The 15758-nt window shown below is 44.7% G+C and overlaps 1 protein-coding gene across 1 annotated transcript in view; it reads left to right on the top strand.

The window, feature by feature from the left end:
- Positions 1 to 15758, top strand: part of CAMK1D (calcium/calmodulin dependent protein kinase ID) — a 198390-nt gene that overhangs the window by 165482 nt on the left and 17150 nt on the right. The window contains exons 5-7 of the mRNA XM_063397037.1: positions 463 to 589; positions 5650 to 5725; positions 13937 to 14049. Of these exons, the coding sequence (XP_063253107.1) occupies positions 463 to 589; positions 5650 to 5725; positions 13937 to 14049 (316 nt within the window). The remainder of the gene's footprint in view (positions 1 to 462; positions 590 to 5649; positions 5726 to 13936; positions 14050 to 15758) is intronic.

Below are 15758 nucleotides of genomic sequence, written 5' to 3'. Positions count from 1 at the left end.
ACAGTTTGTTTCCAGTGGAGAAGATGCAAAAATACTCTAATACCTCCTGTTTTCCTTTTTCTTTCTTCAAATACTGTGTAAAATTTTTAGTACACTACCTGGACTTGCCATATTTACTTGCTTTCAAATGAATCATTCTGTTTCACCACTCAGAAGTCATAATACATCAGATATATCTCACAAGGGGATGAGTCTTATTTGAGGTTCCAGAGGAGAAGTTTGTTATCCCAGAAAAGTTGCTCAGAGCTCAGGGTGTCAGGGTCTTCCATTTGTTTCCATACAGGAGTCTGGTGAGGATCTCCATGTAGGTTTTAAGAACAACTCTTTAGGCTTAGGGCAACCAAATTCTATTTGTATATGGTTGATGTGTCTAGGGATTGTATTAAATGCAAGGCATGGCTCAGCAGGTGTTGTTGCTGAACTCACATATTCAAAACTCACTGTGCTTATTCCCCCTTCTAGCCTGAGAACCTGCTTTACTACAGCCAGGATGAAGAGTCAAAAATCATGATCAGTGACTTTGGGTTGTCGAAGATGGAGGGTAAAGGAGATGTCATGTCCACAGCCTGTGGAACTCCTGGCTATGTCGGTAAGAGGTTTGCTTATATTTTAGTGAAAATGAAATAATACTCATTTTCTGGTGCTGGTACGTGGTGCAAGGGAGATTTTGCAGATATTTGTTAGATTTTAACATTTGCCTGTGCTGTGTTTTGTGTGCTCTTCCCCTTTGGGGTACAATCCTGCAATCCAGCTCCGGATTTGTGGGATTCACTTTCATGGTTTCAGTCCTTTGTGGAATGAGTGTTCTCAAAGACACTGCTTTAGCTACTCCAGGAGCATGTGAAGAATAGCCTTAAAGGTATTGCTTCTGCAAGCACCTAGAAAATCAAGAAGCTTTGCCTAATGAAGTATATTGTTTTAATTATGAAGAATAGCATTTGCCAGATTCCTCTGATAGAAGACAGTAAAATGAAGGAGCTGCATTTTTTCACACAAGTTCAGTAATCCTGTGTTACAATCAGGTTAAGTTACTGACTCAGATGTGAAAATGCAAAAGCTCTTTAGATCTTTGGGCCTTCCTGGACAGTGCCAAATTGTTTTCTATCATTTATTCTTTGCTCTTCTGTCCATTTGGTAGTGATTGTATCTATTAGCAGCATGTTTACCAGCAGCCTTTAAAAACAGTTAAAGTAGCTGAAAGTGAGCATTAGATGGCAGGTGGTGATGAAGTCTGTTTGAGCAAACATGATTTAAAAAGCTCCCTTTGTGTACAAGGCATCCAGCAAGCCTGTGCCTCCTGCCACACCAGGATCATCAGCTGAGGTGGGAAAATTAAACTCTGGGATATCCGTGAAATCCATGAAACTGGCAGTGGATAGGTTTGTCTCAGATCTTTCCAGCAGTCCAGAAGCTCTGTGTTCCAGCTGTCAGAACCTTTTTTTTACTTTGCAGCTGCCACTTCACCTGTTTTCGTAGTTCTGGTGATATCATGGTACAACAACTCAGATTAGGTGATTATGGCACAGGTACTTTCTGTGGGCATTATCTTCACATTGTGCAGACACACTCTATCCCAACAAAATCAGGAAAAGGAACAGATTTCTGTGCTTTCCCGTTGTGGAGCCACCAACCCATCAATGTTTTATTTTAAGACATGGGCCAGGATGCACTCTGAGCAGCAGTCTTGTGTAATCACACCAGACTGGAAATCTCCTTCCAAAGCAGTAACAGGAATTGAGCTGAGAGAGCAATTTTCATAACTTTTGCTGTCAGCCCTTCTGTCCTCATCAAACATGTTTTATTTTGCTCTGGAATGGGCACTGACTGGAATGAGTCTCAAGACACAGGAAAGCTTAGATGATGTTTTCTGAAGTGCTGATGATAATGAGGAGGTGACTCTGCTTGGTCTCTGAGCGATCTCATGCTGCCTCTCATAATCATTGCTATTTACAGGAGGAAATTTGCTGTTTTGGAGAGGAGGCTCTCGAGCTTGTGACAGGAGCTGTAGTGCTTTTAGAGATGTTTGAGAGCTCTCATTACCCATGGTCTGGCCTCTGATGGCTGCACAAGTGCCTCCAGGCTTTTTGCTACCTTGCTGAAGGTAGGATTTACCACAAGACCACAGCATTTAAGTAAGCAATAGATTTCCACGTTGATTTTTGACCTATTTGGTATCCTTTGAGTCAGAGGTTGGAAAATACTCAGTAAGCCTTTGGCATATCCTTGTTTGCAGCAAGCTACCTCAGGAGCCTTCAGGCAGTATCAACTAAAAATAAAGCATGGGAATCACTCTGAACAGGGTTTGCTCAGGCAGAAGCCTGTGACAGGGCAATTTCTCTGCTCTGTTGCCATATCCCAACAAAGTGTTGTGTTAGCCTAAGCTAAACATAAACTGCATTATTACCTGTGGTAGATATCTAAATCTGACTCAGCAACTCAACAACAGAAATAAGAACAACAGCAGCAGAGAAAGTCAGCAATACTGCACTGAAACCCTGCTCTCCTGCAGAAACAGCTTCAAACTTCAAAGTCTTGGCCAACCAGAACAAGATGAACACTGGAGGAATGTGTGAAGAAATGGGAAGTTGTTTTCACCCCAGGAGTCAGTGGAAGAAAGACTCTGGTCTTGTGGTGAAGCTGCTTCATGTGCATCTCAGGCTGTTTGCACTGTGGGGAGAGTACTTTGTAGGTTTTGACTTCAGGAAAGGGCCTGGGTTGGTCCTTTGTGTGCAGTACAGGCTGTTATGAAAAATAGGCACCCTCATGACTTGTACAGTGTGGTCAACAGGCTTAAAGTATCAGAGCAATCCCCATCACCTGAGCTGTTTGCAGGAACATGGATTGCAGTTTTTGGCATCCAGCAGTGGCATTTTTAGGGGGCTTATTAGCATAGCTGTGCTCTCTGAGGGTAATGGCATAGTGTTCTGGTCTGTACCTTTTCTTAAAACCTCCATTTGAAACAAGCCTTTGAATTTTTTTTTCTCTTATTAAAAGCAAAATGTAACTCAACCAAAAAACCAAAAATAACTATAAGACAGCAGGATCATCTGGCCTGAGAAACACATCTTCATGTACCTGAAGGTGGAATGAGCCTCCACCTTGTACCTGGCACTGTGGCAATGCTGATTCAGCCTGAAACACCTGCCTGGATGTGAAGGAAGGGTCCAGGTTTGCCCATTGATTTCCCTATCTGGATGACCACAGTCCATGATTTGAGCCCGGAGTGACTCCCTGGGGGGGTGTGACAGTGGAAGCTGTTGCTCAGCTGGCTTCTCCCCAGCACCAGAAATGGGAGATTTGGCTTTGCCCCTTCTCCTTTCTGCTGTTTTGTCTCCCTAGCAGTCTGTGTTGATCCTTTAATGCTGTCAGCTCCTGGGGTTTTTTTTTGTTGTGTCTCTTCCTTTTGCCTCTTGGCACTGATCTGCCGTTGTTCCTGAGAGCTTCTCTGATTTGTTTTTCAGCTCATTAAATATTTCCGTCTTTTCCGTGTATCAGAGATGCTGAGCTATCTCAGCCTGTTCCTGCTGCATGTCTGCTTATTGGAACAAAAATCAAAATCAGCCATTTGGCCTTAAAATAAGTATTTAAACCTTCTACCTTTCTTCATTAATGCTTACCCTGTATTGCTCTTACCTGTTTCAGAGCTGCCGTCCACAGTAACAGCTATCAGTGCTCTTCACTCCTTTAAAACAGAGAGAAATGCCCCAGCACAGCTTTGATCTTTTAAGAGGGAAAATCTTTATATAGTTCACATCAATTCTCATCTCAGAATTGTTTTGTGTTATGTTAATGTGGCATATCTGTGTAATGTCAGGAGCTCACTGGTGCACAGCAGCCATTTGCATAATATTTTCTTTAGGGGCTATGAGATGTGTAATATTTACCAGTCTTGAAAGCTGTGTAAACAGGTGCAGACAGTCAAAGGTAGAAGAGAATGTGAATAAAATATTGGAAATTTGGAAGGACTGCAGAGTTAGAAGACATCTAAGCACATGAAGACAGGAAAACATTAACTCCCTTCTTCCTCATATTTTGTCACAAATTTCAATTACAAGGGATGGGACAAAACAGGAAATTGTCTCATTTCTTATGCAGTGGTCCCAATTTCCAAGTTGCATACAGTGGTCCCAGTTGGCTGAATGACTTGAAAATTGGGGTAGTATTTAACCTGCAGATTGGGACATATCCCAGTCTTCAGGAGTCTTCATAATCTGATTGCCAGCTATAATTTTACCCATGTTCCCATGAATTTTCTTCAATAACGTGTCCCTGGTGAGATTTGATTTTTTCCATCATTGTTGTGCTTGTGGAAATACAGATGCCCTCACCTGCCTCTTGCACTGTCTTCCTTCAGTTCCCTCTATGACCCCTCATGCCAAAGCGCCAGAAAGCCTTGTCTGATTCTTGTTATTTCTTCTTGTTCCATACCTTGCTGGTAGTGTTCACCTTGGTTTTGTTGGCTTTTCTGGATTAGGAAGATAAGTCTTTGAAGAGTCCTACCAGTACAACGAAGGCTAGGTAGCAACTAAATGTGGGGCTCAAGTTTTAGTACATCTCTGTGCCTCACAATTTGTTTTTTGCTCTTCTTCAAGTATCTAAGTATTTTGGTGTTGGTGAGACTCCTGGCAGAGGAAGGTGTGACTCCCAAGAAATATTTTTGTTGGAACTTGTCACTTCATTACTTTTTTCCAGTATTTGAACTCCAAATTAGTCAAAGGAAATACTGTACTCTTGAAAACCCAGTATGGCAAGTCTGCTTTAGGAATGCCACAGTCAGTGATTTCTTGCATTATTGTGAATGTTTTGCTTTGAAAAAGGCAAAAGCTTCTTTACATGAAAAAGATTAGGGTCACAAGGTTTTAAAATTTTGGTTTAAGCACTTGCACTGCAAGATCCCAACAGAGAAAACATAATACTTCAGGATCCCAAACAAAAAATACACCTTTTTAAGTCTCAGTAGTGTAAGACAGTAAAGCAGATCCACAAAGAGTTTCAATAAATTCCAAGGCTCTTGGTTCTAGCAAAATTCAGACTGTGGTGGCTCTATAAAGGCAGCAAACTCAGTTCCTTTGTGCACATGTCCAACTCATGCTGCTTTTCATTTCTCCCTTGGAGGTGTCTGTGTTCCCAGAGGCAGAAGGACAAATGACTCCCTCTGAGTCTGACAGAGGCTTTGGAAGGCAGCTGCTGGAAGAAGTGGTGGCTGCTCTCCTTCCCCTCCTGCAGATGTAGCTTTTCTCCTCCCTGACTCGCTGCCCTTTCTGAGGTGCCTCTGGAACTCCCCTCCCCAGCAGAGCTGCGATGCTGTCAGGGAGAATGTGCATCTCTGCACCTCTGCAAAGCTTGGCCTCATTTTCCTCCTAAACAGGGAGATGATGGCCTTCTGCCTCTCACGCATTTTTCTGTGCTTTGTTTTGTTTTCTGTGCCTGGAGACAAAAAAAAAAAAGTGAATTTGCTCTAGTTTAGGAGTCATCCTTTCTCGTGAGAATATGACCTTCAAAAACCTCAGGACACATTTGCAAACACAGGGGCTCTATGTGGAGAGCAAAACAAGGTCTTGGGGGTCTTCAAGTTTCAGAGTCCTACCTTTTGACCATATTCAAATGTCTGCTTTTATAACTTGTGCTTATTTGGCTTTTTATTTTCAGCTCCTGAAGTGCTGGCCCAGAAGCCCTACAGCAAAGCCGTGGACTGCTGGTCCATCGGGGTCATCGCCTACATCCTGTGAGTACCCCTTGAGTGTCCAGTGCTGGCACCTTTGGGACCTGCAGCTTGCTCTCCCACCAGGGAGTTACCTGCTTAGTCTGGGCCAAAATATCTAATCCCTGGCACTTGTGACACAGGGTGATATGTACCCTGGACACTCCCCAGCTGCATAAGGGCTGAAATTTGAGCAAAAGTGGTAGGAAATGGACTGGTACCCTTCAACTGTCCAAATCCTTGATCCCACCAGAACTACACTGTGTGCAGTAGTGTGGGCTGGTCCAGGTTGTGACATTATTGAAGTTATTGTTGTCCCCTGCTTAAATTGGCTTTGAGAAGAAGCAAATCTGGCTGTGTCCACTGAGCTGCCACAGAAAACAAATGTCTTTTTCTGACAGCATTACCACTGCTTTATTTTTTTTTACTTTTGCCTTTTACACAACTGTCACAGTTATACAAGACTGAAGGAAAAAGCAGCTCCAATGAGGCACAGCATTAAAGCATTCCTACTTTGTTCCCTTTTTCCTTATGCAGACATTTCATGGCTTGTCAACATGAATAACTTTTTGGTGGTGTTGTAGAACTATTTTTGCCAGGACATACCTCATTGCTGTGCTATCCACTCTGTACAATGTTCATTCTTTACATTTGCATTATATTTGCATAATTTATATGCTGCCCAAAACAGGGAGGTTTTATATTAAAAATGTAGGAAGGCTGCTTTGTTTATTGCATCTGTGTTTATTTATTTAAACCAAAAACCTGACTGAAACCATTAGTTTTATGACTGACTTCTTTGAAAACTTGTTGAGTACAAAACTTACATGGGAATGGATTTCCATTGGAGCAGCCATCAATAGCAGGATGCAAAAAGCTTTTGCTAAACAAAGCAAAAATCAACAGTGCTGATTTTGACTTTGTTTCAAAGCCCAGCGGGACCTACTACAGCAGTGAGGAAGAGCACAGAGATGCCAAAATACCTTGGAGGCTGCTTCACAAACCATTGCTTAGTGCTCTTTTAGATCAGGATGGTGTGTGCTGACTCAAAGTTACCTTTTTTCACAAGCAAATCTGATCGTGGAAGTCCTAGGGGTCAGGATTTTTGACATTGTCAGTCCTTGCCAGCCATGGCAGGACACAGTTGGAGGCTTTTCTGAAGCTCTTTTAGCACTTTAGCTGAGTACCAGCTTCAGAGAGTGGGAAAAGGAGGTACAGGTGGAAGATAGCACTACTCTGCCTCACATCCAGGCTCAGGCACTGCCTGGGTTCAGTTTATAGAAAAATATCCACCATGAAAATATGGGATAATCACAGTCCATGGGAGGGCTGTGAACTGTTGCATCTGGCTGCCTGGAGATAAACCTGGCTCTGCTTTCCTCCAGGTTGTCAGTCCCATGTGTCAATGGCTCGTGCACCAAAGTTCTTTTTGGCTGGCAGACCTGTGGTCTTATTTCCCTTCTTGCTTTTGTGGGTCTTGCTGAGGAATAGGGGTCAGACAGTGCTAAGCAATGTGTGCTCCACACCCAGTTTATGAACGCTTCCCCAACAGGTGGAAGATTTTAATCTCCTCCATAATCTTTTCCCATTCCTAAGCAAGGCTGCGCTCTCTGCAAGGTTCAGCTCTGTTTCCTGCTCTGTTTTCCAAATCAGCATGTGCTCAGCTTGTCAAGCGAGGCATGCACACTCCTCAAATTTATATTCCCTATTCGCTATACAGGGAATTCCCAACCCAGCAGGCTTAAATCATCTCAGTAAGAATGAGCCTCTTTGAATTCCTGCTTGCAGGACAAGGAAACCTTTTCAGAGTTTCTGTGCTTCAGGTAATAAGGTCTTGATTTGTATTTTGTACAGCCCAAATAAGCAGCAATAACACATTGCTGTAGAAGGAGTCTGTTAATGTCTTTGCCAGGCTGCTACAGCTTGTGTGGGATTGGGTCTGAGACCAAACCAGCTCTTTCAATGTGTAAGCCACATCCTTCAGCTCCTGTAGCAGTCAGCAACACTGCAGGGCTGCCTTTGGTTAGCCCTCCACAGCCCATGGCATCAGGGGCTCTGTGCACTTCAGCTTCTCCAGAGTCACGGAGTGCCTCCACCCAGCCTGCGTGGGTGCAAGCAGCCACTCCACCAGGGTGGGCTGTTCAGTTGCCTAAACTTGCACATTTTGTGCCATGCTGGGGGTCCAGGGCAGCCACATGGATTTGGAAATGGTGACACATTGCAGAGACCTGCCTTCTGGAGAGGAAAATGGATCAAAGCCAGAGACCATGGACCATGTCAAACAGCACCAGATGTTCATGCTGAGGTGACTGGATCACACCCTGCTCCCTGCTCAGAGCCCTCCTTTCACTGTGTGGGTTCATCTGCTTTGTGGTACATTTACATCACTCCCCAGCCTCCCTTGACTCCATCCCTGCTGAGTGCAATGTGATCTAGAAACCCAGCCCACACCTCACGTGTCCTAGTCTTGATCTGGATCTCATCCTTGCTTCCAGGAATAGCCAGGAGATGCAGATGTGGTCTCTTAAGTGAATGTCTGGGATACAGTAAAAAGAGAGAGAGGAGAAGAGTCCTTCCCTAAGCTGGAGGGAACTAGCCCTGGTGGGGTGTCTGATACCTCCAGTGATGGGCACGGGTTTAGCACGCAGGATTGTGGTCTCAGCAGTGCCACAGCACCAGAGGCAGCAGTGCCAGCAGGGGCTCCCAGTGTGACACAGCACTGGGATGCCACAAGGACCAGCAGCACAAGCACCTGGTGAAATGCTGGGAGTTAAACCTGCCCTGAGCAGGAGTTATTATCTCCAATATGGAGCTGCAGCCATTCGGATAGGCCATTTCCAGCTCCACAATCAGCACAGCTGGAGCTGCTTGGACGTGCCTAAACCAGTTGGAGATGTATTTTTGCATAAGGCAATCCAAACACAACGTCCTGCCTCACCTCCTCACCTCTCCCACAGATCCTCACTGCCACTCTGGACAGGCTGTTGTCATTTAAGAAGATGGAAACTCAAAGGAAATCAACACAGAAGCCAGGCATAAATTAAAGATGCTTTGAGCTAATATTACTGCAAGGGGTTTGAGTGCCTCCAGACCCAAGCTCAGTCTCACTTGAGAGCCCTCAATTTATGACACTGGAAGAACAAACTGTTTCTGTGGCACTGATGCTGTAGAGAAATGTTTGTTTCCATGATATTCAAGGATGTCTTGGGAAAGAATACCTTTGTTTCAGTGCCAGTCTCTAATGCTTTTCTGCTGTTAATGACAGCCAGATTGCAGAGGCTGCACCAGCGGAGTTTTTATCAAAACCTGTTTTGCATGAGAAGTCATTATTCAAAAAAACTAATTTTAGAGCCTGAAATTTCCTGTTATTCCAGTTGCAGTATTTCTCAATTTGAAACAGCCTCACTGTTGAGCTCAGCCTTCCACTTATCACAAGGTAGTTTTGATAATGTGTCCAGCTTAAAAATATAAACATAAGAAGAGCAAGAGGCTTCACTGGATTCCCAGCAGCTGGATTTGTGACCTTTCTGGGTCAGATAAGGAATTATAAAAGCTTGGGGAACTAAAATACTGATCACATGAATACCTTATATAGAGAAGATTAGATTAATTTATGCAAAAAATAGAAAATCATGTTTTGAAGCTGAAAAAGAACCTGGGGGCACAGAACGCTCTGCCTCAGCCCCTGGTTATTCATAGTCTTCTGCAATAGGTCAAACACTTTTTGCCTTGAATTTCCTTCTGTTTCCATTCACGGTTTGAACAGAGAGTTACTGGTTTGTTATTGTTTATAAACAATTACCTATCTGGAGATAAATCTTGGATCATATTTTCACACTTTGCTGCTGAGCTGCTTTTGATTTTCAAGTTGATGTGCATGAATCATCAGTGACATTTGTAGGGAAGGATTAACCAGAGACAGTGCAAAGTCTGTTATGCCAAAAGAAGTTTCCACCATCACCCTAGGAGCCATCCACTGGGATAAGTGGTCAGTCATCTTGCCTGCTTGGCATCACACACAAGCCTAAGCAAAAAAGTGAGGAACAACTTACTTGTTTGGCACTGGAAGGAGGCAGAGGACACAGGCATTTTTGGGTTGCTCGGGAAAACTCAGCTAGCATTGGGAAAATAACCCCAAATGATCATTCCTCACTCCTTGCTTCTTAATTTGTCTGTGATTCCCTATGCTGATATGTCCTTGTCCACAGCTTTGTGGGGGCACCAGTGTCAGCCAAAATGAGGGACTGTTCCCAAAATATACAGAAGAAATACATGTGTTTGTCCTTATAAATAGCACTTGGATGACTTCCCACACCATACATCTCAGGTCTTTGAGCACTTACTGAATTCTTTGTTCTAATCCAACTGTAAAATTGTTTGTAAAGCTAACCCTGGGGCCTCTTGTGTTACAGACTGGACATTGACCATGTGAATGTGTTATTTAGCCTTCAATATCACCCCCAATATGTCATGGAAGCTTGCAGGGGTTTGCTTTCTCTGCCTGGTGAGGACAAGATGTTCCTGCTATTCCTCTTGTGCTCTCAGGATCACTTTTAGAAATGACTTCTGGAAATATCTTTTTCTTGTACATCCACCTGTAGTTTTCTTATCTGCATCCCATTATTTTTAAGGCAAGGCTGGGAATAGGAGTTTAGGGGGAAATCTGTTGCTTATGTGATAAGGTTGCTAAATAATTCTGAAAACCTTTTATTTGGTGAAACAGTAAGAAAATGATGACAATTAATAGCTGCCTGAAACTCCCCCAGGACAGTGCAGGATTTTTTCACATCGAAGACAGCGGGGTTATTTTTGCATTTCTGCATATCTAAAGAAAACCAGCAGAACCTCTGATAGTGAGGTCATTTTTTTCACACAGAAATGTCCCAGCAGATGGAAATGAAGTTGGTGGGATTTTGATTCTGTAGGAATTAACAAAAAAACTCATTATGGACTTTGGAAAGTGGCCCAGTTGCTGGAAGACCAGCAAGATTTCCTCCAGCCATAAATTGCAAGATAGACTGATTTGCTGGGGATTTCCCATCCCTTGTGCAAAGCCAATAATGTTAAACCCTAAGTAACATTAAAACTTCCTTGTCTTCCTAAGCTCTGTTTTTAAGGGAAAGGGCAGCAAGGCTGTACATAAAATACAGGGACCTGTATTTTGGCTCTCACCCCATCCCCGTGCCAGGGTGCCCCGATGTTCCCCTCCCACATGTCACCTCTTCTGACCTACAGGGTTTGCTCCCTTCTCACGTGCTTTCTGGTGTAGGTCCTCACTGCTTTGCCTCCCAGAGGAACATCCTTGAATCCTCCTGTGCAGGAGGTTCATCCTGTCCCTGCCCAAGCCAGGATCAGCCCTTGCCCTGCACTCACTCAACTCTCAGGGGAGGGGCGGATTTGGGAGGATCTCCCTGCCCATGACCTGTAGTAGCAACTAACACTTCTCAACCTCTTCCTAGCAAGGGAAAAGCTGTGCCAAAAGAGGCTGTTGTCTGCCTTGTGCCCAGCTCCTTGCAGTTCTGCTGCCCTCCTGCATGACCCTGTCTGTGCATCACCGTGGGCTGCAGTGACCTCCTGGACACAGAGGCTGATTCCCCAGACATGCCCATACTCAAGCCACACAGAGGAGCTGGATTAAAAGGCTCTGGAGAGGCTGGGGTTCTTGCTGGGGCTCCTATCTCTGTGCTCCCCCCTTGCAGGGTTGTTGCCCTCCAGCTCTCTGCTGCTCAGCAGTTTGCTCCTACCTTTAGCTGCCACCAGTGTGTGTAAATCACAGCAGTCCTGACTTGTGCTCTTGTACCTTTGCCAAGGTAATTAGTACAGTGCACATTTGAAGAGAGTTATTTCCCTCTCCAGAGCAGCCTGCCAGTGCCTCAGCATGCACAGCGCTGTCTGCTCGCCTTAAAATGCTTTATCAGAGCACTTTGGGTTTGTCTAAGGAAAGTGCTGAGGAAGGCAAGAAATTAATGAAGGGCTGTCAGGCTTCGTACATGCAGCCCCCTGAGTCTCACAGGGAAGAGGAGACAGAGCAGTGGCTTCAAGTGTTTTGTTTGGGGTTTTTGGGGGGTTTTTTTTATTTTTCTTTCTTTTTCTTTTTTTTTTTCCTTATATTCTTTTTTTACTCCAACCTGGGCATCTCTACCCCAGTGCTCATCCTACCAGTCACACTGCTGGTGCTGCCAGCTCCATCATTTCCCCTCACTAAAGCACCCAAAATCTTGAGAGTTGTGACAAAAGAGGAGGAAGGTGAAAATCAGTCTGTATGCATCCCGCACCAAGACTGTGGGATGTGAGCACTGATAATTATTACACTGAAACAAGTAATTTATAAGCTCTTCACAGATGCCCGTAGAGCTGGACACTGATTGTGAATCCAGTCTCTTCATTAAGCTGCCAGATGTTTTTCCTCTGTTGTTCATGTACATAGTAGCTTTTTGGCATTTGCTTAAATTCAGCATTTTTAAGGACCCTTCTCACACACCCCCTGCACCACGGGGTTTCAAACAGGAGCACCCAGCCCCACACACGAGCACGTGCCCATTAAGTAGGTGCACAGTCCTGCTCTGGACATACATGCTTGTCTGGCATGAGGTTATCTTACTGGTTTTGATAGTGGCAGTCATCCAGTGGGACACAAATGAGGACTGGCTCATCTGCTCTCTGAGATAAAGAGAGAGATTTCAGCTGAACCACAGCGGGTTCATTACCATGCTGCAAATTTCAGGAGAGTTTTCCCGGGTCAGTGTGGATGTGACGCAGATCAACATCTCACTCAGTATTTAAATTATTTATCAAGCACACTGGCCCTTCAGAGCTAACAAAACATTGCTCTTTTCACCCTCAAGTGTTGAGTTGGTTCAAATAACCTCCAGGGCAGCCGGCTGGCTTTTTGAGTTATTTATAACTCAAGTATTTCATTTCTTGCGTTTTCCCCCCTTGCTCTGTTGTTGCTTCTGAGCTTGATCTATAGTCTGTTTGTAATGGCTGTCTCTCTCCAATTAAATGCTTTATTGAGGCTGATTGACTCAGAGTTAAAAAAAAAAAAAAAACCTGTAGGAAAAAGATCATTTCAATACCAGCAAAGTATGTGAAAGAATGATTTAGACCACAGACCAGTGATAAGAGGAAAAAAATGCATAATCTCAACACAGAGGCAGGAAATTCTATTTAACCTTGAGCAGGATGGGTTTGCTAAAACCTTGGGCCAGCCCAGAGGTAAATCTGGCCCTTTGCAACATTGGTGTTAAAACCTGAAGAAGGGCTGTCTCTGCTGGGATGTCTGTGCAGAGTGGGACAGAATACTGCCTGCAGCACCAGCTGGCTGTGAGGGGTCTCTGACACACGAATTTTATCACTGCACTTACTTAATTCAGTGCTAGATGTGCTTTTCCCACACCCAGCCCTGCCTCAGCATCGTGGCTGTCCTGCTCTGCAGCACTGAGAGGCTGCACCCTGGATGTATGAGCTCAAACTAGGCAAATAATGTTCAATGTCCTACTTGTCCTGGGGCTGTGTTTTCTTGAGAAGCCTGACTATAAACACTGAAAACCAGGACAGGACTGTTGTTAGCCTCAAGCAAGGCAGGCAATTGGATGTGGTCAGCAAAATCACTTGCAGGAGTAACAACAGGAGAGGCTCTCCCTGTGTTTGCAGCAGCAGCAGGTCCATGTGCAGCCCTTGCAAGCTCTGCTGCAGAGGTGGATGGTTCCTGGGCATCCTCCTCGCTGTGCCTGGGGACACAGAGCCCAGCACATCCCACAGATGCATTATATCCTCTGAGTGAAAGCTCTGCAGGGCTCCTTGTCCCACTTTGCACCAGGTCTTCTGGATGTGCTGAGGGATTAGAGGGACTGATGCTCTGTGGATGTGGGGTTTAGCTCATGAAACCTCCTCTTAGCACTTGTACAGGAGAGGATGGCAGGGGTCATGTCTGTATAATAAAACTATTCCTCTGGTTAAACACTCAAAAGCATTCAGAGAGAGGCCAGGGTATCTGCATGGGGTCAACAGCACCAGGTTTCCAGGCAGAGTTCTGCTTTGTCTGGGATAGTGCCAATCTTCAGAAGCAGGTTTACGTGTCCCTGAAGAAACTTCTCATGGTAGCACTTGCCTGCTTGAAAACCTACTAGGTCAAGCCTTAAGTGAGAATTTCTCCTTCTTCTCCCTCCCTCCTTCTTCCCTTCTGGACAGAGGTGGGTCCCGTGGTCACCTCCCTCCTTTCTTGTTCTCCATTAGGCTCTGTGGATATCCCCCTTTCTACGATGAAAACGACTCCAAACTCTTTGAGCAGATCCTTAAGGCAGAGTATGAGTTTGACTCTCCATACTGGGACGACATCTCTGAGTCTGGTAAGTAGCTACTGCTCTTTAAATTGCAACGACCATGCATGCACATGTGTCTATTGCATGCATCTCCCCAGGCATGAAAATGCACCTTCCATCATGTGCAGAAATCCTTTTAGCTCAGCACCAGTGGGAATGTGCATTTCTTTTGGCTCAAATATTCATGGGAGTTTGTTTCTGCAGGAGACAAATTGGGTATTGTTTTGTCCAGTCACACACAAAGCACTAAAAACATGGCTCAAACAGCAGATAAAGATGACAGAAGACTGTCCCAAGAAGAAAAAGCAGCTGAATTTCTTCATTGTATCTGGATGAAGAACAGATTGTTAATGTCTCATTAATAATAAGGTGGCAAATGAGTTTGGCTCTGTTGCTGACACTTCACTGCTCCTCCAAAGCAGCAAAAAACCAAGAAATTAGTAGCTTTCAAATGAGGCAGATGAGCAGATCCAGAAGCTGGAAGGACTGTCTGTGTGGGTGGATGTTCCCCACCCAGTGCAGGTGACATTTAACCCGTAGTACCCACAGCCCCTGCTCCAGTCAGCCTGGCAGAGGGGCAGATACACCAAATGTGGTACAGGCAGATGTTCCTAAGGGCTTCTGGCTGCAGCATGGGTCCGTGTCTAGAGGTGACAGCAGGGGACATTCAGCCTTGCACCTGCATGTGTCCCTGACACAGTGTGTATTCCCCAAGAGGTCACCCAAGCTCGGTGTCCTTGCTCTGTCCAACCCAGGGAAACATCTGCTACTTCATGCAGAAGACAAAATGAATTCTAGGAATATTCCATCATGTAAAAATATCCCTATAAACAAAGTTTTCTGATTTATTAGTGCTACTGATTGAGGCAGGGGAGATAAAAATTGAGTGTTTTTATTTTAAAGATGATTATATATTCTCTTATCTCCACACACGGCAGCATTTTATGCTGCTTACATCTGCAGTCCAGATATCATTGTGATGGATTGCTCAAAAATATATGTGATGAGAAGTTTTCTTTTAAACTAATAAGGGTTTTCAGAGAAAATATGAAGGTCTGCTGGCAGACCCTTCTGCCTCATGGGGAAAAGTCCATCACCTAAATCAGCACAAAGATTTTCCTGCCATATTTGGCTTTGCTGTGGCTCCTTCAGCTACACTGTCCTGAAACTGCTGGAGGCATGCCACGCTGCAATCTCCATTCCTTCCATTATAGTGTCAATTGAAAACACACTGCCTCCTGCTCCAGGGAGTCCATTTTCCTTGCTGAATCCCTCTTAAATAGGCAACACGTCCTCACAGCTGTCCATGTGTGTGACTGCTTGGAATGAGCAATGTGAAGCTCCCCTTACTGTGGCATCTGACATCTCCCTGTCCACTCAGCTGACCAGCACATCCCATGCATGTGGCCACATTCAGAGCACTCAGATGATGCAGCACATGGCTGACCAGGCACCCAGGAGCTGACAGGGTTGTCCTCTGCTGACTCTGAATTATCCATCCCACTCCTAAATATACCTGCAGGAGTAGATGCCTTCAGCTTTTATCTGGTACACTAAATAGCTTGGATTTGGCTCTCAGTCACTTTGGTTCTCTCTATACTCATAAGTGACAAATCACCCAGGGCCATTTTCTTTGCTGTGCCCAGATGGCACTTGGTAACCTGATCAGTGCTGTTGGCTCATCATGTGGCAGCAGAACTGGGCATCAGCTCTGCTGCCTTCAATCAGTCTCTCTC

Source organism: Prinia subflava, chromosome 4 (genome assembly GCF_021018805.1).
Source record: "Prinia subflava isolate CZ2003 ecotype Zambia chromosome 4, Cam_Psub_1.2, whole genome shotgun sequence".
Taxonomy (NCBI): Eukaryota; Metazoa; Chordata; class Aves; order Passeriformes; family Cisticolidae; genus Prinia; species Prinia subflava.
Note: the sequence above shows the minus strand (reverse complement) of the source record. Positions and strands in the feature narration are given on the sequence as shown.